The 22446-nt window shown below is 37.7% G+C and overlaps 1 protein-coding gene across 1 annotated transcript in view; it reads right to left on the bottom strand.

The window, feature by feature from the left end:
- Positions 1-22446, bottom strand: part of MYO3A (myosin IIIA) — a 162545-nt gene that overhangs the window by 61792 nt on the left and 78307 nt on the right. The window contains exons 14-18 of the mRNA XM_061125655.1: positions 20693-20791; positions 20483-20597; positions 14244-14370; positions 9825-10035; positions 8001-8148 (exon numbers count right to left, since the gene is read on the bottom strand). Of these exons, the coding sequence (XP_060981638.1) occupies positions 8001-8148; positions 9825-10035; positions 14244-14370; positions 20483-20597; positions 20693-20791 (700 nt within the window). The remainder of the gene's footprint in view (positions 1-8000; positions 8149-9824; positions 10036-14243; positions 14371-20482; positions 20598-20692; positions 20792-22446) is intronic.

Genomic DNA, 22446 nt, shown 5'->3' with positions numbered 1-22446 from the left:
AAGACTTTTAAGACACTGGTTAGTATCTCCAGGCAAACTGATGGAGAAAAAAAAATGCTGTTAGGATTTACAAAGCACTCTTAGTAAAATGATTATGCCTGAAACACATTATGTATTCTTATAGCTGTTATGATCTCAAAACATTGTTGTTTTTAAGTATATGTGGAAATATGTAGCCCATATAACTACTCAGAAAGTCCTCTGTTACACCCTGTACATGAAAAATACCTTCAAAGAGGATGAGTAGAGTGTTTTTTGTTTGTTTTTTAATGTTTACTTATTTATTTGGCTGTGCTGGGTCTTAATGGTGGCATGTGGGATCTAGTTCCCCAACGAGGTATTGAACCCAGGTCCCCTGCACAGAGAGCAGAGTCTTAGCCACTGGACCACCAGGGAAGTCCCCAGTAGAGTTATTAACTACAGTAAAGCTGAGCTGTTTAGCATATAAAATCCCTACTTTGTTCAGGTGCCCCAAATTCCTTTTGAAAAGGGGATCATTGATATGAATCAGCCATAGATTTACACGTATTCCCCATCCCGATCCCCCCTCCCACCTCCCTCTCCACCCAATCCAAAAAATAATAATAATAAAAAATAATAATTAAAAAAAACAAAAAGAAAAGGGGATCATTTTAAATATATATCAAGGAGAAAGGAAGTGAGAAGCTGTGTTTGCTAGAAAACTTCATGCCTGAGATAAAATTTGCTTGTTTTGCAATGAATTTTGAGTGTGAGGTGTGGAGAGACAGAGTAGAAAGAAAGTCTATGGAAGATGCATCCACAGCTCCGGTCTAAACCACAAGCTTAAATATTTTGGGTCAAAATGTCACCCCAGGAGAGATTCAAGATTACTACACTGTCCTTAGACTCACAGCAGCGTGGAAGGGTGGGTACCGTTAACAGATAGAGCCTGGATATTTAGGGGTAGGTGGGCCCGGGGAAGGTAGAAATAAAGATGAAAAAGGTAGAGTTCCTGTCCTCTGCATGCGTGCTAGGTCGCTTCAGTTGTGTCCGACTCTTTGTGACCCTATGGCCTGTAGCCCGCCAGGCTCCTCTGTCCACGGGATTCTCCAGGCAAGAATGGAGACATGGAGTGGGTAGTCACGTCCTCCTCCAGGGGATCTTCCTGACCCAGGGATTGAACCCACGTCTTCTGCGGCTCCTGCACTGCAGGAGGATTCTCTACCACTGAGCCATCCAGGCCCTTAGGGCACAGGAAGAATGCTCTCTGCCTTTCCATGTCAACCTTTAAGTTACATCCTAGGACTCCTCTGTTTCTGCGATATTCTCTTTTCCAGTTGCTGCATCTATGAGGTCTACGTCCTTCCTGTTAGGGAGTCTCTACACTGTCCCACTGTCACCGTCTCTGTCACCGCCGCTGCCACCTGCCTCAGCGCTACCGTTCTCTTCACCTTCCTTCCTGATTTAGGTTGATTCTCCTTGGCCTTTCATGTGAAAACACTTTCTCTCTCTCCCTCTTTTTCCTCGCTTCCTTCCTCTCTCCTTCCTTCCTTCTTCCTTTATTTCAGTGAGATGGAGCATGTTTTCTTCTGTATGAGAGAACACTTTGTTAGGTTCCTGGTTCTTTTCAACTTTATTTGTTAATGGGAAGATGCTTGGATGGGTATCAGACATCTGGATTCAGCCCTGGCTTTGTTTAATCAGCCTGTAACACTGGGCAAGTCACAGGGAGTCATTTTGTATCTATGAACTGTATAAATGATCTACTTAGGTTTCTTCTGGTTTTAACATTTCAAAATGTTGACACTGCCTGAATGTGTTGTAACACTTAATAGATAAATGAATTTGTTGTTGACAGAACATTTGCAGGGGGAAAGAGGGCACACATATACATTTATTCCCTGATGTCTGTCTTTTAGTAAAAGAATTCTTACTCACCAACTGTTCATATGAGTGTACATATTTATGAAAATGTTGCCCATGTGGAAAGAAACCATTGAGAAGTTATTCATTCTAAGAGAGAATGAAAATCTTATAGGTTGAAAATCTGTGATTTTGGGTGCTATCAGTACTCGAGGTGAATTAAGTACATTTATTACAGTGAAAAAAGAAATTTTGCCACTTTTTATGCTGAACTAATTTCAAACTAACAGAAAAGTGGCAAGAACGGTACAAAGAACTTCAATGTATCCTTTACCTCAGTTCCTCAATTTCTAGCCTTTTACTGCGTTTGTTTTATCATTTGCTCTTTCTATATATACATATTATTTTTAGTAATATACTAAAATACTGAAATAACTTTTTAAAAAACTAAAAATGAAGAAAGCAAAGTGGCAAATATGCACGCTGTAGAAAATCTAAATAAAATTTATGATTGGAAATATATTTCTTTCAGTATTTTCTATTCAAAGCTGATATCAATAGTCCTGCTCATTTTTACATTAATGTTTATAGCAAGCCAAAGGGAATATTGATCATCATTAATTTAAGATGACATAGGTCTTTAATTCAGAATCTGACAAGTAACCTAATGAGGCAGTATTTTGGATAATTCCTAATAAAATACATAGATTACATTTTACATATATTTCCCTGGTAGGTCAGACAGTAAAGAATCTGCCTGCAATGCAGGAGACCAGGGTTTGATCCCTGGGTCAAAAGATCCCCTAAGAGAAGGGAATGGCATACCACTCCAGTATTCCTGCCTGGAAAATTCCATGGACAGAGAAGCCAGGCTACAGTGTATGGGGTTGCAAAGAGTCAGACACAACTGAGAGACTAACACACACACAATGAATTTTGTAGAAAGGAGATTTAAATGATGTTCCATAGAATGGCTCATTTTTTTTTCTGAAAAAAGAGCTATACAATATATTTTGAAATGGAAAGTTTCATCTAGTCACTTTTTGTATATGGTACCTATCCTTGCGAAGTGTTTAAAAGCCATAAAGGATTTAACAAATTTATATTGCATTGACAGGCACTGGTTTAGGATAAGGAGACATTTCGTTTAGGAGTTCAGACTTGTAGTTTCCTATACACCAGGATCTCGTTCACCTTAAACTATTTCTCCTTTACGGTCCTGTTTCAGTCTTCACCTAAAAATGTTTTCCAGTTTCTCAATACTGTGCTCCACCCTCACATGTAGAAAGCTATAGTAGCTGTATACAGAGCTATGCTCCTAATTGTATATCTCATTCAACTTTATTTTTAATTATAATTAAAATATTTCTTAAATATTATCAAATTATCAAAATAAGTACCACAGATACCCACATCACATTCAGGGTATTCACCCACTTCCTTGATGGAAGAGAAACAGTGTGCATCATGCGTGTTGAGTGAGGGGTGGGAAGGACCAGGAGTCCAGAAAGCAGCCTGCGAGAGCAAGAGGAAAAAGGAAGCTTGCTCACAGCCTGGAGAGACTTCAGGGATGCACAAAGTGCATCCACTCATTTCAGTACCAGCTTCCATACGTAGGGCTTCCCTAGTGGCTCAGACGGTAAAGAATCTGCCTGCAACGCAGACCTGGGTTCGATCCCTCAGTCGGGAAGATCCCCTGGAGAAGGGAATGGCAACCCACTCCAGTATTCTTGCCTGGAGAATTCCACGGACAGAGGAACCTGGTGGGCTACAGTCCATGGGATCGCAAAGAGTTGAACACGACTGAGTGACTAGTGTGTGTGTGTGTGCGTGTGTGCGTGTGTGTTCCACACTCAGTAGGTGAGAAGTTTAAGGAACATCTGGTGTGATCTCAAACAGTAGCCGAAAATTTGGCCAACCATTTATAAAGGAAGATTTATTGTATACCAAGAGTTTCTTCAATGTTCAGGCTGTCAATGCTGATGAGGAAAATGCCTATAAAATGGCCTTTATCCCTTGGACAGCGCACAGAACACAAATGCCATTACCGCTGTACACACGTGGTGCAACAGGGGGGAAAAGCTGGATATAAAATAAAATTCACACTTTGCAAGCAAAACAACCTGAAACATATAAGGGGTTTATTTTTTATCAGACGATTGATTCTTTTTACTTTATGATGCTAAAAAAAAGTGGTAAGTGTAGATACTATATAATTGAATGAATTTTTGTACTTTGCAATTGCCACAAATTATGTGTTGGAGCCCACGTCCAAATCCTCAAAAGCTTTAAACTTTAGAATATGAACAGCTGGAGATAAAATTCATACACATCACATTCTGAGATAAGTTACTGCAGTTATTGCTTCCATTATGTGCTGTAAATAGTTTCCTGCTTATAAAATGACTTCTGACTTTTAATTTTAAACCCACGGGTGCATATATGAATCACATATGTATATTATATATATAATCCTATCCTTTAGAGAAACAACTATTAATAGCTCACTTTAAAAACCAACTCTGGTTAATAGTCAGAAAAATGTGCAATGGATCAGAAAGCTTATCCCCATCAATAGGCATATGAGGAAGTAGAGTGGATCTTCAGGATTCTAGAACAATGCTTTGGCGCATCACACAAGAAATCTGAGTCTAAAGAACAAAGGCATTTATTCCAATCCAAACTCATGCCCATCGGGGACTAATCCATGGTTGATATTCATTCTCTTTCATTTGAATTGTAAACTTCTAGGAAACAGACTTCATTTCTTTTTGTCTGTACCACAATGATTATACCACAGTGCACGATTAAAAAGACAAAACCCATCACTATAGCACCAGTCTAACTCTGACTTGAAGAGAACTTCAAGCTTTCTATCACTCTGCCTACTGTTGAGCTCCCTTCCACATGGCAGAAAAATCAGAAAATAAGCAAAAACAAACCCCCAAGAAGCAAAACCTTGGCTACAAATTACCATGGAGACTCAGTGTGAGGGCTATTGTGAAAAGTTGCCTCCCTTAGTAGAAATGCTCTCTTTATCTGTGGTAGCTAACACATACAGCTACATAAGCATTTCTCAGTTATAAATTTTGCCTTCATAGGGAAGTGACAGAATGAAAGGAAAAAAAAAACAAATCAGATGCACCCACATGTTAAAACAGAATCCCTGACTACTCCTGGGTCCACCAGATCACAGATTCACTGACCTGGTCACTCAGCTGCCAATGTTTGGTCCATAAGATCATGAAGTAGGGATTCTCGGGTCCTTACCCCATGAAGGCACTTGAAAGGATTGGGAATGGACTTAACTCCTCAAAGTGTTTTGCATAACCCTGGATCTTAGTCGCATTTTTAATTTGCTGGAGCAATTTTGAGTTGATTTGTCTTGAAAGCCTCTCAAGGATATTTTTAAGAAGTCACATAGAGGAGTTTCATTTGTAGCAAGCCCAAACACAAGAGAATTAAAGCATTAGGATGATAAATGAAATTCAAGGCTATCAGTCAAAGTGAACCATAAACTAATATTCTATTAAAAGTGAAAAGCAAATAATTGTTGAAGGACATGTACATTGGGTTAAAGGCTAGTTTCAATAACACCAGGTTCTAAGCTTAATCCCTCAAAGAGAAGAACAACAGAAGCCTACCAACACATATTATTAATTAATTAAACAGACAGGAAATGCATGAAGATGTACCAGATCCCATGAAGCAGGTAATCCAAATAGATTTCTATCAAAAAGTCCAAAACACCACCCCCCACCCCCCTCCCCCCGCCGTAAGTTCACTTGTTTCAATTTCTGGTTAGCATTGATGCTGTGAACACTGTGAATCATTAAAGCAAGATGATATTGATTTAATAAATATTCATTGAGCATTTGCTCTATGTCAGGCTCTGAAGATATAAAAAGAATTAATACATAATTGCTCAAGGAGCTTTCAGCCTAGTGAAAGAGAGCAAAAACGAAAACCAAATATTGTGCTGTCAAAAGTCACATGTTTTTACTGGAGCATAAAGGAGGAAGGAACAAGAGAAGTCCCACTGGGGACTTCCTTGGAAGTCCAGTGGCTAAGACTCCACACTCCCAGTGCAGGGGGCCTGGGTTCTACCCTTAGTCAGGGAACTAGATCCCACATGTTGCAACTGAGAGTTTGCATATCACAACTAAAGTTCTTAAATGCCACAACTAAAATAGAAGATCCTGCTGCAACTAAGACCTGACTTGGTCAAATAAATATTTAAAAAAAGAATATAAGTCTCACTGGTTTTTTTTAATTTCATGGATAAGAAATGAAATGTAACATAACATTTCTGACTTGAGTAAGCTGGTGGTTAGAGATGCCATTCTCTGAGAAAGAATATAAGTGGGAGGGAAAAATAAATTCAATTCTGGATCAAGTTCTGGAAGTTGTCCTTACAGGAGGAGGATCAGAGAGGCATAGGGTTACAGATGGGGACTGCAGCATTTCTAGCACACAGGGAGTAGTTGAAGTATTGGAAATAGATTCTTTCCTAGAGAATATGAGAAGATATCAAGAATAGAACTCTTTGGGAGCTAGCATTTAGGGCAGTAATTCTCAACCATGGCTGTACTCAGTTGGACTAGACTGGGAACCTCTAAAAAATTAGTGATAGCTCAGTCTCATCAGGAGACTTCTGACTTAAATAGACTGGGACAGGATCTGGGCACTGGAATTTTACCCAAGTGATTCTAATATGCAGCCAGGGTTAAGAACCACTGATGTATGGATTGGTGCAGGAAGAATAAGAAAAGGAAATCATCAAAGAGGAAGAGAAACAGAAAGCGTGTTAGGGATGCCCAACATGGGGTTTTCCAGAAACAGGAATCTGTTAGCAGGGTTGAAAATATAGAAAGACCAATAATGTGGAGACAAAAATGTTTTTGATTTTAGTGACTGATGAGATTAAGAAGGGTCATTCCTACACAATAATCAGACGCTATGGACTCAATGTACCCAGCTGGGGAAGAAATCAATATATTACAGTGAATGTTGAATACTCTTTCATGGACCTTGATTGTGAAGGGAAGAGAGAGGGCAATGGCTACAGACATAAGCAGGCTGAAGAGGGTTTTGTTTTTAAAGACTTCGAAAGATTTCATTGTATAACTAAGCTAAAGGATGGCACTAATGGAGAGACATGGAGAAGCGGTGAAAGAGAAAGGGTGAGAGAAACAAGACTCTGGGATGGATGGGAGCAGTGCAAATACAGATCAAATCTTAAATTCTTGCCCCTTTTATTTAAAAAAAACAACTTTTTATTTTGTATTGGGTTAGAGCCAATTAACAACGTTAGAACAGTTTCAGGTAAACAGTGGTGAAACTCAGCCCCAAGAAATGTCACAATCTAAACATTTTTTGTGCAACCACTGTTTTCAAAACGTGATTTCGAAGTAAATTTGCTATAAAGCTAAGTATTTTGAATAAAAAAAAAAATCTATGTACCTCTAGTTTATTTCAAATTTAAACAAAAACTTCAATTTTAAGTTGAACACACAACCATATAACAGTAAACACACAACAAAATAATATTACTTAAAGGAAAAATGACATGCTAAATGACATAAAATATGACTATTTCTTTTAGGCTTGATTAAATAAATAATTTTAATACTACATTTTTGCCAAATGCAGTTCAAGTAACACTCTGATTTTTGAAGCTGAATCATAAATTACTTATTGTACTCTGACAAAATTACCATCTCATGGCGTTTACATCAAATCCATTATCTTGTGTTCTGTTGCTTAGCAACCGGAATTTTGAAGTTTAATGCATTTTAGGTGGGTATTTAAACTCCAAACAGAATTTCAGCTTTGCAGTCTACAGAAAGAAATCCCTAGACACATCTGCTTACTTAAATTTCCAAATTTCCTTTGTTTGCAAGGGTTCAGATATGCTACGTTTTGGAGAAGAGTCCAGCGATTTTTGGTGGAGCACATTCAACATCATGTATCAAGACACACTGTATGCATATCAGTCTTTTTAGCTTGTTTTTATTTTTACTAGGAGCATGGAGCAAAGGAAATCTTTTTGTAGTCTTTATTAAATGTTTCAGGCTTTAAATCTATGATTTAGATCCCACTACATAGTACAATTCTCCACAGAACACACACACTGCATGCATGTATATTATACATAACAAAGCATCTCAGCTCACCTGTTCCCAGGCGAACACGTGTTGGTTGAAATAAAACTGAATTTGTTCATTTGCAATGTTAATGCACAGCTGCTCAAAGGAATTTTTTTTGAAATTTTCAAAGCCAAATATATCCAGAATGCCAATGCTCAGTTCATCACCATTGCCACTGGAAAATTAAAGAAGTATTATTTTGAGCTTTTATTTACTTTCTTAGGAGGTAATTGAAAGCAGGGTATCTCTGAGTCACTTTTGTGATTTAGCTAAGAAACTATATATTATTAGAATACAGAGTGAAAATTTTCTTAATTGAAAAAGTTTCCCTCCATAGAACATAAAGTAGATAGCATTCATTTTAAGATGTAGACAGTACAATATTTTCCCTGTACTTCAGAAACTATTTCCATACTATCTTGAATACTTAAACAAAATAACCGTTTTGTCCTATGGGTTTATAAACAAAAAAATCACAGCCCCGAGTGAGTCATGAATCACAGGGAAAACCTACCAAGCACTCAGAATACACCATGAATATGTTCAATAAAAGCCATACCAGAAAAGCAAAAGCTCTTTGAAAGCGCATTTTGTCTCTCATTTTAGGACAATTAAAATGTCCTGCTAAAAATATTTTACTTAAAGAACAGTTATTTTTGAATTATTCACTTGTCATTTTTAATACAGAACACACAGTAACCTGGAGAAAGTTATAAATATATATTAATTTATTTTATAATGCAACACTTTAAAATACAATTAAATTCTATTTTACAATTCAATATTCCAGATGCGTTCTTTCCCCTGCTCCTTCACAAAGGTTATCTCTGTTCATTGATTTTGAGGGACAGATAGTCAAGAATGTTATTTCTCCATGTTCTTAAGTCCCTTGAACAGTTTGAATGATATGGTGTGGTGTGTATTGTAAAGGAAAAATAACAATGAATTGCAGGCCTGAAATGTATATAAAATCGTCTTTTATGCATAGTAAGCAGGTGCGAATGAGACAATCTTAAGGTAGAAATCCATCTTGTTCTTCACATACCAGTTTCTAAAGATTGTATGATTTACAGAATAAAGCTGTGGATGTAAATGTAAAGATACATATCTGCATAATCCCTGGTGTATAGACAGGCCATAGACTTACCTTATATTTTACCTCGGTTATGGTCACATAATACTACTGCTTGTACCTTGCCATTTACCAGTTTATCTAGAGCATTTCTGAACCAAATTTCATTGGAGGTCATATGCACCCTTGCTGGGTTAAAATATGAATAGAAAGTTTTCCAGGACTTTCCTGGTAGTCTACTGGTTAAGACTCTGCACTTCCAGTGCAGGGGGGCTCAGCTTCAATCTCTGGTTGGGGAACAAAGATCCCACATGCCATGCAGTGCAGCCAAAAAATAAATAAACAAGATAATATAATAAATAAAAAAGAAAAGAAAGCTTTCTTTTGCCTTGAAGATTTAATTCAACCCCTCAACACAAAGAACTGCTGAACAGACATTCTCTGCAAGTATAAAATGGTATATACGCTTCACAGTACACCTTCTAATTAAAAGAACATGTAAAATGATAGTAAGAAGTCACACTAAAAAAATCACTTTCTATTGTGTTTATTCACATTGCTGCAGTTTTTGTTCCAGCAGTTCTGAAAGTTTTACAGCCACATGGTGCAGTGAAGTGGTATCATTAGGAAATAGAGCAGATCTACTAGAAGTATAACTTTAATAATTAAATGATACTAGTTAGAAACATCTTCAAAGGAACTCATAGAAAAATCAGTAAATTAGAAAGCAGATCTACATCACTTGACATTTGGGGAGCATGTTCTATAAAGATTTTTACCTGGGTGATGCCTCATGCTTCAGTAAGCTATTAATGCGGTTGACTATCCAACTAAATAAGCGTCCATATAAAGTTTTAGCCATTGCGTCTCTGACGTCAGTAGCCCTCTCTACAGTGTTGGGTCGTATGATGGTTTCTCCTCTAGTGACCACGCAGTGGGAGGTGAGAGCTTCTTGCAGCTCATCTGCTTGAATGCAAAGCAGAGAAGCAGCTAAAAATAAATAAGTAAATAAACAGAGGTGTTGTTAGAAGGCTTTATGACAATGAAGTCAGTCCCCAGAGAATGCAAATGTCTTAATTCACCTTCTTTAAATGACACGAAATAAGCATGTGAGTGTTTTATAATATAAAAAGAAGCTCCTAGTCAATAAGAGTTCTATGTCTCTTCTTGATTATCTTTCTCCACTTATCCTGATTGGTTGGGTGCAGGCTGTCGTATAACAAAGCACGACCCAAACCAACCCGACTGACAGGGCAACCCACTGCACAAAGCCAGTGGCTGTTCAGGTTATGCCAAGCATAATTTCACTAAGCTATGTTAAATAATTTAAAAACATAAGGAAAACTTCTGTATCATTTGAATGTGACTATACAGACACATTTTCAAAATACAGAAATTAATTGTAAGGTTACCTAGACTTAAGGGATATATGCAAACAAATGTCTTTTAAGTAACATTTACAATATAGAAACAAAGGAGCATAAAATATCTTTTTTTTCCATAAAATATCTTAACATTCATACATTTTTATCATACTACTTATCAGTTACATATGTCAATGACTAAAGTTTCTTAAAACTTGCTGCCTGAATATTTAATACTTAATGATAATTAAATCAGAGAACTTTTAAGTGAATAATACTTAAACTCAGTGAACAAAACTCATTTTTAATATAATAAACATCCTTAACCAAACTATTACATGACAGACAGGCTAATTTCTCCAATCAGTTGTTCTCCTTTTAAAATATTTTGAATATTTTAAATTTACTTTTAGCACTTAGGAAAAGATATTTCTTGACTATGTGGCTAAAATTGTTGAGCCTTATTTAAACAAAATATTTTTTTCACATTGTATAAGTAATACTGGCTCAATGAAGAAATCCCTACCTTCAAAGAAAACATTCTGTGTTTCTTTCCTTTTGGGTATGTTTATTGCCACTATTCTGCATATACATTTTATTTTAATATCTTAAGCATTTCCAATTTTGTTGAATAGTATTTGCTGGCATCGTCTTACTTTGCTGCATAATATTCCGACACATATCTTAGCGTATCAATTTTTAAATTGTTGGATGCTCAGGTTGCTTCCCTGTGGTCACAGTTGTAAAGAATGTGAGGACAAATATTTTGGGCATGAATCTGTGCTCTTGTCCTGTATTATTTTTTTAGCATAAATTGGCTAAATTTAGCAGTTGGTTCAGAGTATATATATATATCAACATATATATAGTGTTGAGATACACTATTGATCTTCAAAAACTCTGAACCAAATATACTCCCATCAGATAAATGAAAGATAAATAATTTCAACACAAGCTCACAGACTCCAGAGATTATTATTTTTAAAAATAATGTTTCCTTCTTTCAATTTGTGTTTGGTTCCTAGAAAAGCTGAATACTTTCTTCTTTTCATATTTTTATTAGAGACTTGTTCTTATTTTGTAAACTGCCTGTTTTTTTCATTGATATATTCATCTCTTCCTAACCAATTTATAAGTTTAAAGAGAATAATGCTTTGATATATACATTGCAAGTATTTTTCCTCCTTTTTCATCTGCATTGCAATTTATTTTCCTGCTTTTAGGCTGAAACTTTAATTTTTATGTAGTCAAACATCTACTTAACACTTATGTGTGATCTTCTCACATAAAGTCCTTCAAATCTTCTCTCATCTCAGGATTATATAAATGCATTTTGTCCTGTACACTTATATATTTACTTTTTTGCATTTATACTGATACATATTTGGAATTCACTTTGGTATGTGGTGTATGAGAAGGATTCAAACCCCTCGTCTTTGAAATGGTCAGCCAGTTGCCTGTCCCTACAACACTGATTCCCTAGTGATTTGTAATGCCTTTTCTGGTAATTCTACCTAGCTCTGTTTCTGATTAATGTCTCCTACTTTGACAGGTACGTCTATTTCTATTCCCCCATTATTCATTCATTTGACATATTTATCTATTGACCATCTACTGCATGCCAGGCATTTTACCTGGGGATACACTGCTAAGTAGAACACCTTGTAAGGCAAAGTTCTCATCTTGATGGTCTTCATCCAGAGGAAATGAGAAGCTAATCAAGAAGTACAAGTGGGAAGAGAGAGGGAGCGGGGGAAAGGAGAGGGGCAGGGAGCAGGAGAGGGAGACTGAGAGTTCCCATGAATACATGTGGTAAGTGATTCCTGAATGAACTGTGAAGAACAGCCTGGAAAAGTTCAAGAATTAAGGTGGAATGAACCACTGGGTGGTCATTCAGTTCAGGTGAGAGGTGATATGTCTTGGATGAGAATAATGATGATGGAGATAAAAAGAAGAGGCCGTATTTGGGAGAGAGTTACAGGAGAGAAAGGACAGAACTGGTGCCTGATTGAAACCATGCACCTGTAAAACCATCCAGAGCCACAGCCTTCATTTGCAGGTAATTCCTTGTATCTTTAACTATAAATCATTTTCATGTAAATTAGTAAAATTTCTGTTTCCCATGAGTGGTTGTTTCAGAAAGTGATTTAATTAATTTTAACTATATTAATATTAACCTTTTGTGACCCATATGACTGTCTCCTGCTATACAAAAATAGGTTGTCAATCATCAAAATCATTGTTCAGTTTAGTGGTAATTCATGTACTTATATCTACATCATAAATAGCTTTATTGCAGCTCATTCTGTTGGTGCTGATAAGTCATCTAAATATGATCAGACAGTGAGGTTTGAATTTTATCATGGTATTTTATGGCTACTCCTTCCACTTCTGATAACCTAATATTGTATGGGCCAATTAAGTTTTCTTTATATAGGAAAAGCCAGAATAGGTTACATCATTAAATGCCAACCTCAGACACATCTGCTATATTACCTAGCTGGTTCCAGACACTCAGTAGGATGAAGATGATAGAGATCTGTGGACAGGTTCAGACCAGGGTGGTTTGGCATTCGGCTCTCTGAAATCACCCTAAACCATCTCATTCTGTTCGTTAAGTAAGTATAAATCAGAAAAAAATATATACAGTAAGTCCTCTACATATGAACCTTCAAGTCGCGAGCTTTCCAAGATGGGAGCTTGCATCTGATTCCAGCAAAGAACCAGAACCTGTGCCATCAATATCAGGCATGAGTGAAACTGCCGCTTGCCCTCCATCTCCTACTGCTGATGACCCTTCATCTCCGCCTTCTCCCACCTCTTCTCCCTCCTCCAGACAGTGACTCTACCTGCCTGTTCACTTAATGCCAACCCCTGTATGCCTCCTGTACCGTAATGCTGTATTTTTCAAGATACCGTACTGTAAGATTTAAAATGTTCTATTTTTGTGCTTGCTTTTATGTTTTACTTGTGTAAAAAGTATTACAAACCTATTACACTACACAACTAGACAGCTAACTGTGTTAACTGGGTGCCTAAGCTAACTTCGATGGACTTACGAACAGAATGCACTTACTTACAAACACACTCTTGGAATGGAATTTGTTCGTATGTAGGGGTCGCACAGGGTTGGACACGACTGAAGTGACTTAGCAGTAGCAGGGGACTTACTATAAATTAAATTTTATATCATATTTCCCAGGTTACCAAGTGAAACTTTAACAGATCTGGAATTGTGGGGCATATGCCAATATTAAAAATAAAAATAGGGTATACTCTAAAAAAAGTTTGCCACAGGATGCTATCAGTGAGAAACCTTAAATTACTGAAATAATTCATTAAATTCAGTCAGTAAAAGTTGACTTGAAGCAAATACCATGATGTACTTTTCTTGCATAGAAAATGACTCCAAAATGAACCAACCCAAGATGAATATGTATAAAACTCCATTTCATACAAAAATAAATATTCAGATCTTTATTACTTATAAATGACAGAGATGCCAAATTTACACAATAACAACTTCAACTCTTTCACATCAGTTTGCTAAATCTTAATTATGTTTTCTGTGCTTTTACACTGAAATGTAAATAGCTCCTAAAATAGTCACGAAAGCCTAGTCTTTAGAAATGTTTCCTACAGTAATTAGTTAATTTGTAGGCATGAAGATCTGTTTTAAACAGTGGACTCTGGAAACTTCACTTGACGCAAATTGAATCTGAGTATTCTTTTTTAGGATTCCATAAACGTACAACTGCCCCGATGTGACACCCTCACTATGTCATCAGATGTTTTTTAGGAGTTCAGTTTTGAATGGAAGATAATAAAACTCACAGTTCTCCAGAGCTGCATGATTCGAAATGTGGCTCTTGTCAATCTGGTGTTCAGTTGCCACTGAAGAAAATTCAATGTTTCCAACGTTCAAGATTGCAGCCAGTATACTGTAGATACTTCCAAGTTGCTGAAATACGGCAAGGAAAGGTTAGCAGCTCTCTCACCTTGAGAACAGCAGAGCAGAGACTGTGGCTGCAGACAGACCAGGGAATTCTCCAGGCTCCCTCATAACAAGGTCATCCCATGGATGATGATGCCGAACTAAGAGAAGCCACCTGGCTTCCCTGGTCCTCTTATTCTATCCAAATCATCAATGCTGGCTGAATTACGAGGCTCAAGAACTGTAACTTTTCATACATGTTGAATGAAGACAACTAGGTACCAAATTATTGTTTTTAAATTATTATGAAATGACTAACTAAAAGGGACTCTTATGCCCCTCCCATTCTGAATAAAACCAACTTTTAAAAATAAAATGTTTCATAGAAATTCACCATTTTGTGGGAAGCTTTACAATATTTTAAAATTTACTTCACAAACATTATTTGGTCATAGTGGAAGCCACAACTGATAATCCAAAGAAAATGTATTATATTGTGATCTTAGACTGTCATAAAAAACATAAGGAGAATTAAAGCAGGGGAAAAAAGGCATTCTCATCTTCGACAAAAGACATATGACTGTGCAAAGGGAGACAAATAAAATTCCTGTCATGACATGATAAAAATTGCCTCTAAATGAGTTGACTCATAAAACTATTAATCATTTATTTTAAAGCTATGGCAAGAAAATGGCTTAGGGAATCACATGTTTTTAAAAGTTTTAGAGTTTTCTAATTTGTGCTATTTTTAAAGAATATTTTATTTTGATTTGCCTGTCAATTTGCCTGGCGTGTGCTGAATCACAAATGTACAGATAAACTAAATCCCAGGGATATTTAAAGGGACACATACACCATGGGTGCTGCCAACACCAATCAGAGAAAGATGAGGACAGAGAGAGAAAGAAACAGGGACAGAGAGAGAGAAACGTTCTCTTTATTGGAGAGTCACCAAAATTGTGAAAGGCAGCAAGCTATGCTTAGAGGATATGAAAATCGAGCCATTTCATTTTGCAAGTTGCCTCTTTTCAAGATGAAGTTGAAGCAGCTATGGACAAAGGACACATCCAAAAAAGCCAGTGAAATGACATTAAAAAATCAGGAGTGGGATAAAAAGGAAGTGAACACCCACTCAGTTTAATTCCACTCTGTCCCATCCAGGACAGTCTGTCTTGTTAACTCCTGGAGGCTCTGCTTCCAGGTGGGAGACCAACACCTTCTAGGAGGGTAACCTTGAACTGGACTAAAAATCTTCAAAAATATTTAGCAGTGATTGTGCTTCAGCTCCAGAAACAGATGTTATATTTTCCTTCCTCCTAAGCTGTGTGTTTGGATATTCAATAAACACTGACTATGTTTAAGCTGAAACCTGCAGTTTTACACAAATGAATTATATTTGTCACTAGACGCTGACTGCTAGACTCGTTTCCTTGTAATGTGACTAAACGTTGCTCTGCCAGGCAACCGAAAGCAGTTGAGGCAAATATAAGTGAAACATTGCCTCTAATGATTCAGACTTAGAAGTAAACAAACCAACAAACCAACTAAAACTTATACCCTGCTTCTAAGATAGCAACCTCTGGGGAATGGAACTGGTAAAAAGATAAGTTCCTCCGATGATGCAAAGCAGGAAAGAGAGCTAAAAAGAAGTCCAGCTCTGGGTTGGTGGCAGAAGCTGCCTGCTGGGTGGACGACATGCTTCCACTCTGGAGGATGCTCTGAGATCCAATTAACCTCTTCTGTTTCCCCCTAACCAGGCTACCAACAGAGCCAGACCACAGTCTAAAGGGGCATCGACCACTAGCTACATTCATATTATGACCAATGACTGGAGACAAGAGTGGATGCTGCTTTTTTTCTTTAATCACTGCATCCTCTTCTGCTTTAAGAGTCAGGATACCCCCTAGTGCTTAAACTAACTTGTCTCCATACTTACAAGCTGTGGGTGATGGCACAGTTCTGGGGAGGTTAGGGAGAAGTAAGGGGCGTCTCAGGTGGAGCTAGTGGTAAAGAACCTGACTGCCAGTTCAGGAAACACAAGAGATGCAGGTTCGATTCCTGGGTAAGGAAGATCTCTTGGAGGAAGAAATGGAAACCCACTTCAGTATTCTTGCCTGAAGAATCCCATGGATAGAGGAGCCTGGAGGGCTACAGTCCATGGGGTCACAAAGAATTGGACTAAGCCTGGAACAGGCTGGGCATGTGGAATCACCTGGAATGTCTCTCATGGCTTGTCTGAAATCTCTGGGTGGCAGCCATATGTCACTTGGAATATGGCTGAAACTCATGCCTTCCCAGTCAGGGACTTCCTCTCCCAGAGCTGAACCACCTATAAACACATTAATTTCACTAGTAATAAAAATGTCTAGGGAAATCTGTTTATCAGGATCATCTCTAACTCCAAATGTTCAGGTCAGATCAGTATTGTTCCCAAAAGGTAGTCAGGGAAGGTTAACAGCACAGTTTTTAGTGTCATATGATGTCCACCACCTAGACCTCATGGCTACAAAAGGGCACAAATCACACCACTCTTCACATGAGATATCCACAGTGAGTTCTCTAAGCTTAGTACTCTCTCAATTGTTCAACTCCATTCAGTCCTCATCATTTTTGTCCCAAATCTCCAGCAAAGGCTGTAATTGATCAAGCAAATTGTCCTGTCCTTACATATCAATCTAATCACTGTTAACCTTGGCTGCTACTTCTGCTTATTCTCCTCCTCCACCCTTCCTCCTTCTTTTTCTTTATTTTGTGAGGGTACAGTAGAAGAATGAGATTTATGCACTGGTCCTTTAAAAACCATGCATCTGTCGCACCCGTAGAAAGTTCTTCATTTTAACACATTACAGCTAAGAGCAAACTCAGCAAGCTTCCCTAAAAACCCTCAGAAATCTAAAAAATGAATTCTTTTTTCCATTTCATAGGCTAAAAACTATTGAATGCATCAACAAAGAGAAAGTCTCCAATCATCTCCTTTCTGCCTAGAGACCACAGAACCACTGTTTCCTGATTTGTGCTGCAGTTTATAGAGTGGACAGCCAAAGTCCCAGGCAGGGTCCATGAATCTATAGAAAGAATGAATTATCCAAAATAAATATGGCTGAGCTGGAGCCTCTACTTCCAAACCAAAAAGTTACTCAACTTCAGCCCAAGGCTTCCTGTGAGTAAAGTAAGGATGCATTCAACCCTGGCTTGTCAATGAGTCTACAGTATGTTTTCCTCTTATCCATTTACCTCTTACTCTTCTGGCAAAAACTGAAAACTCTTTGAGAAAGTCATGGTAATGAGTCTTCTCTGGTCCCCAGGGGAGTTATTTCTCCTTGGCTGATCCTGAAAACAGTCTTCCAGGTCCCCTATGGCTCCTACAGCTCTCCCTCACCCCTTCCCACAACAGGCTCATTCACCTAGAAACATAGAAGCAAAGTATTTCAGAACTCAAGGGGGCTCTAAATTCTGGGGCTGTAAAAGCAGCCTGGTAGGGAGTGCCCGCCCCCTCCCCATCACATCTAAATTCCTCTGGTTATGGAGAAAGGCCACACCAGAAAATTTAACTCTAAAAGTTGAATCACTTCCTGATGGAGAAGGATTATCTTGGTTTACCTAAACCTCTTTTGAAGAGAAGGCCCTAATTTCAAGTTAGAAAAAGAAAAGCCATTCATGAGTCCTTCTCCAATCTCATCAAGTTGGCAGAGATCACACCCCATTCCCTAAGGTCACAGTTCTTAAAAATACATCCCCTCAGGCCTACAGCTAGGATACCCAAGGTGGAGTCAAAGACTTTCCAAAAGAAGTCAAGACTGGGGAACTACCTGTCATCAGAGCTCCCAACAGAAGAGGCTCTGCATTTGAGAAAATGCACTTAGCAGCAAACTTTGCCCTATGCAGAGAACAGGGACAGCAGGGTTTTTTTGTTTGTTTGTTTAGATTTTTTTGATGTGGGCCATTTTAAAAGTCTTTATTTGATTTGTTACAATATTGTTTCTGTTTCATCTTTTTGGTTCTTTGGCCTCAAGGCATGTAAGAGCTTGGATTCCCAATGAGGGATGGAACCCACACCCTTTGGATTAGAAGGTGAAGTCTTCACTACTGGAAGGCCAGGGAAGTCCCCAGGTACAGCTTTGAAATAATTACTTGGGGGTGAGCACATGTATCAAATGGATGAAAGGCTACTGTTAACTCCCTTTTATTTTAGAAGGGAGTCAGCAGTTCCTGACAAACATGCTACAAAATTAGATTCAATAATATCACTGCACATAATTTGAATGATTCTCGTCACGTTTCACTTCCATCAGCATCTCTACATTTTACATCCTGCTGATAAAACTTTCCAAATTTTTGGAAAAGAATTAGATATTATTTTTAGCTCAGGCTTTTAGTAGAGATTTGAACCCAAGAAACTTCAGTAAAGTTCTTAAGCAGATACATGAACAGTTTCAAGTTGTAGGAGTGTCATTTATGAAAATGAAATTAAAATCCAACAAATTGCACACTACTTTCCTGCAAGAGTTCATCTAAAAGCCTGATTTGCATTCATAGTGAAGTATTCTTCTTATCACAGAACTGAATCAACACACCAAATAGTAAGCTGCTAAGAGCAGAGTCTGAAAGCTTCTCTAAAAGCCTTCAGGAGTCCCTATTAAACAAGATACTTCATTACAAAAATTTTAAAAATACAACCTAGGACACAGAAAGAAATCTTTATTACTCAAGGATAAATTCATACCCTTAAATGCTTTCATTATTAAATAAGGAACATGGATAGAGAAACTAAGCATTCTCGTTAAAAAAGAAAACAAGAAACCAAATTCATACATTAATAAAAAAATTTTTAATAAAATCAATAATACAAATAATGCACTTACAAAGGCACCATCAAGAAAACAAAAGACAACAAAAGAGGAAACTTTTGCAAATCATGTAAGACACTTGTATCTATAACATAAATAATTCTTACAACTCAATAATAAAAAGAACTTAATTAAAAAATCAGCAAAGAATGTGAACAGATGCCTCTTTAAAGAAGATATATAAATGAACAATGACCAACAAGTGCATGAAATAGAACCTCAACATCATAAGCCTTTAGAGAAATGTAAATCAAGCCCACAGTGACACACCATATCACACCCACGAGAGTGGCTAGAGCCAGATAATAGTAAGTGCTGGGGAAGATGGAGAGAAGCCCGAACCTACCTACTGAACTGAAAAATAGTGCAGCTGCTTACAGTCTGGTAAGTTCCTCAAAAGGTTAAAAATAGTGTTGCTCTGTAACCTGGCTCTTCCATTCCTCGGTATTCACCAAAGAGAAGCAAAAGCTCATGTCACATAAAAACTTGGACATGGATGATCACAGCAGCATGATTCATAATAGCTGAAAAATGGCACCGACCCAAATGCCCATCACATGATGAATGGATAAATAACATGAGGTATATGAACACAATGCAACAGCACACCTCAATGAAAGGCAGTGAAATACTGATACATGCTGCAATATGGATGGGCCCTGAAGACCTCATGTCAAACGAGAGAAGCTGATCACAAAGGGTGACGTAATGCATCACTCAAGTCATGTGAAATGTACAGAATAAGCAGATCGAGGGTGATAGAAGCAGAGGTGGGGTGGGAATGAGGAGGAACTGCCAATCACGAGCAGGTTTCCTTGCAGGTAAAAATTTAGAACATGAAAATATTCTCAAAGTGATTATGGAGAAGGATGCACACCTCTGTGGCTGTACTGAGTCATTAAAATGTACAGTTTTAAATGGCTGACTTGTACGGTATGTGAATAATATCTTAATAAAGCTGTAAGAAGAAAACATGGCACTAAAAAAAGTGTGACATGATCACATTTATGTATTTACATAAAATTTTATATATATGTGAGAGAGGTAAATATATATAAAATAAAAGATTAAGAACAAAACCAAGTTCAATTATATCTCAAGGCCACAGTTTCCTCAAGTATGAGATAAAAATGATAACCGTTATTTCATAAGGTCATTTCAGTAATTTAAAAAATTATCCATACAACGCACTGAGCACAATGTCTGGCATGTGGACCACTCTATAAATGCTAACTCTTACCATGAGTGATGACAAAAAGACGCTTAAAGGTTTAAATGTCTTCCATACTCACCTCCATTGTAAAACCGATGACTTTGAAACACTGCTCAATTAATTCATATTGGGATTTATAGAAGCTATTATTCATCATGTCCTGTATTGTTCTGATGTGGTCATTCTGCAGGTATCTGGGGGTGGGGAGGAATCCCAAAGAATAGGTAAGAATCTAAAATTTAGTGAAAAGTAGAAGTATTATTTATAGAAGTTCAAGCTGCTGGTTTACCTGGGAGGCTTGTCTTCTGGCAATTTATAATGGGCTAATTTCTTCTTTTCAGCTAAACCAGTATAGATGTAATAAAAAATATGAAAGTTTTTTTCTCCACTGAAAAGATAAAACATTTTCAGGAAGGTGGTTAGTAAGAACACTTATTAATTGCTAAAGTTTTTTGGTGATAGAATTATCAGAACAACTGTGAGTGCCACAGAGGGTTACCTGGAATACTGGATTTTGGCTTTCCGTGGTTGCGACTGTCTTTAGTATTTTCAACTACAACTGTCACTGAATTACAGACTCTGCTAAGCGCTTTGTTTGAATCATTCGGTACATATTTGTGTGCCCACCAGGCATTTTCTAGGCATTGGGGATACAGCAGGAGCAAACAGTCAAAATCGCCCTGACTTCTTAAAGTTTACATGCCAGTGGGAACAAAGTAATAATGAATAGAGCATGCCCGGTGGTGGTGAGTGATACACGATCTCAGTCACCTGCCTTAACCCCCTCATTTCACATACAAAGAAACTGATGCTTAGAGGGGACACTAACCTCCCCTCAGGTCACAGAGTTGATGGCCAAACTGGATTTCACCAGGGCTGTTCGACTCCAAAGCCCATATCATTAACCACCTCTCTACCCTGTCTTTCTGGGGCTCAGTTTTCTCTCTTGCAAGAGAAATCTGTTGCTCATGAATCTCAAGTTCTCCGCGGTTCTCTGTATAATCAGCATTTCCAAGGCTCTATAATAGCACAATTAAGGAATGTGGGTTACAATGAGGTGTTGAAGACCTACTGCTCAGAAAAAAAAAATTTCTTCCAAACTATGAAAGCTCATGGACAAGGCACCTGGTCACCCAAAAGCTCTGATGAAGATGTACAATGAGATTAATGTTGTTTTCATGCCCGCTAACACAGCATCCACTCTGCAGCCCATGGATCAAGAAGTAATGTTGACTTTCATGTCTTTTTATGAAAGAAATATATTTTGTAAAGCTATGCCTGCCATAGGTAGTGAGTGATTCCTTTGATGGATCTGGGTAAAGTCAATTGAAAACATTCTGGAAAGGATTCACCATTCTAGATTTCATTAGGAATATTCATGACTCATGGGAAGAAGTCAAATATCAAAATTAATAGGAATTTGGAAGAAGTTGATTCTGACCCTCATGGATGACTGAGGGGTTCCAGACTTCAGTGGAGGAAGTAACTGCAGATGTGGTAGAAATAGCAAGAGAATGAGAATTAGAAGTGGAGCCTAAAGATGTGATGGAATTGTTACAGTCTCATGATAAAACTGGAATGGCAAGAGAGTTGCTTCTTATGGATAAGCAAAGAAAGTGGTTTCTTAAGATGGAATCTACTGGTGAAGATGCTGTGAAGATAGTTGAAATGACAACAAAAGATTTAGAATATGACATAAAGGGAGTTGAAAAAACAGCAACAGGGTTTGAGAGGACTGACTCCAGTGTTGAAACAAGTTCCACTGTGGGCAAAAAGATATCAAACAGCATCACAGGCCACAGAGGAATTATTCATGAAAGGAACAATCAAAGAGGCAAACTTCATTGGTAATAAGTTGCCACAGACACCTCAATCTTCAGCAACCACCAACTTGATCCAGCAGCTATCAATATGGAGGCAAGATCCTCCACCAGACAAAAAATTAAAACTGGCTGAAGGAAATCAGCCCTGAATATTCACTGGAAGGACTGGTGCTGAAGCTCAAATACTTTGGCCAGCTGATGTGAAGAACTGATCTGCTGG

The sequence above is a fragment of the Dama dama genome, chromosome 23, assembly GCF_033118175.1.
Source record: "Dama dama isolate Ldn47 chromosome 23, ASM3311817v1, whole genome shotgun sequence".
Lineage (NCBI taxonomy): Eukaryota > Metazoa > Chordata > Mammalia > Artiodactyla > Cervidae > Dama > Dama dama.
The sequence above is the reverse complement of the archived record's forward strand: the minus strand, read 5'-3'. Positions and strand labels throughout refer to the sequence as shown.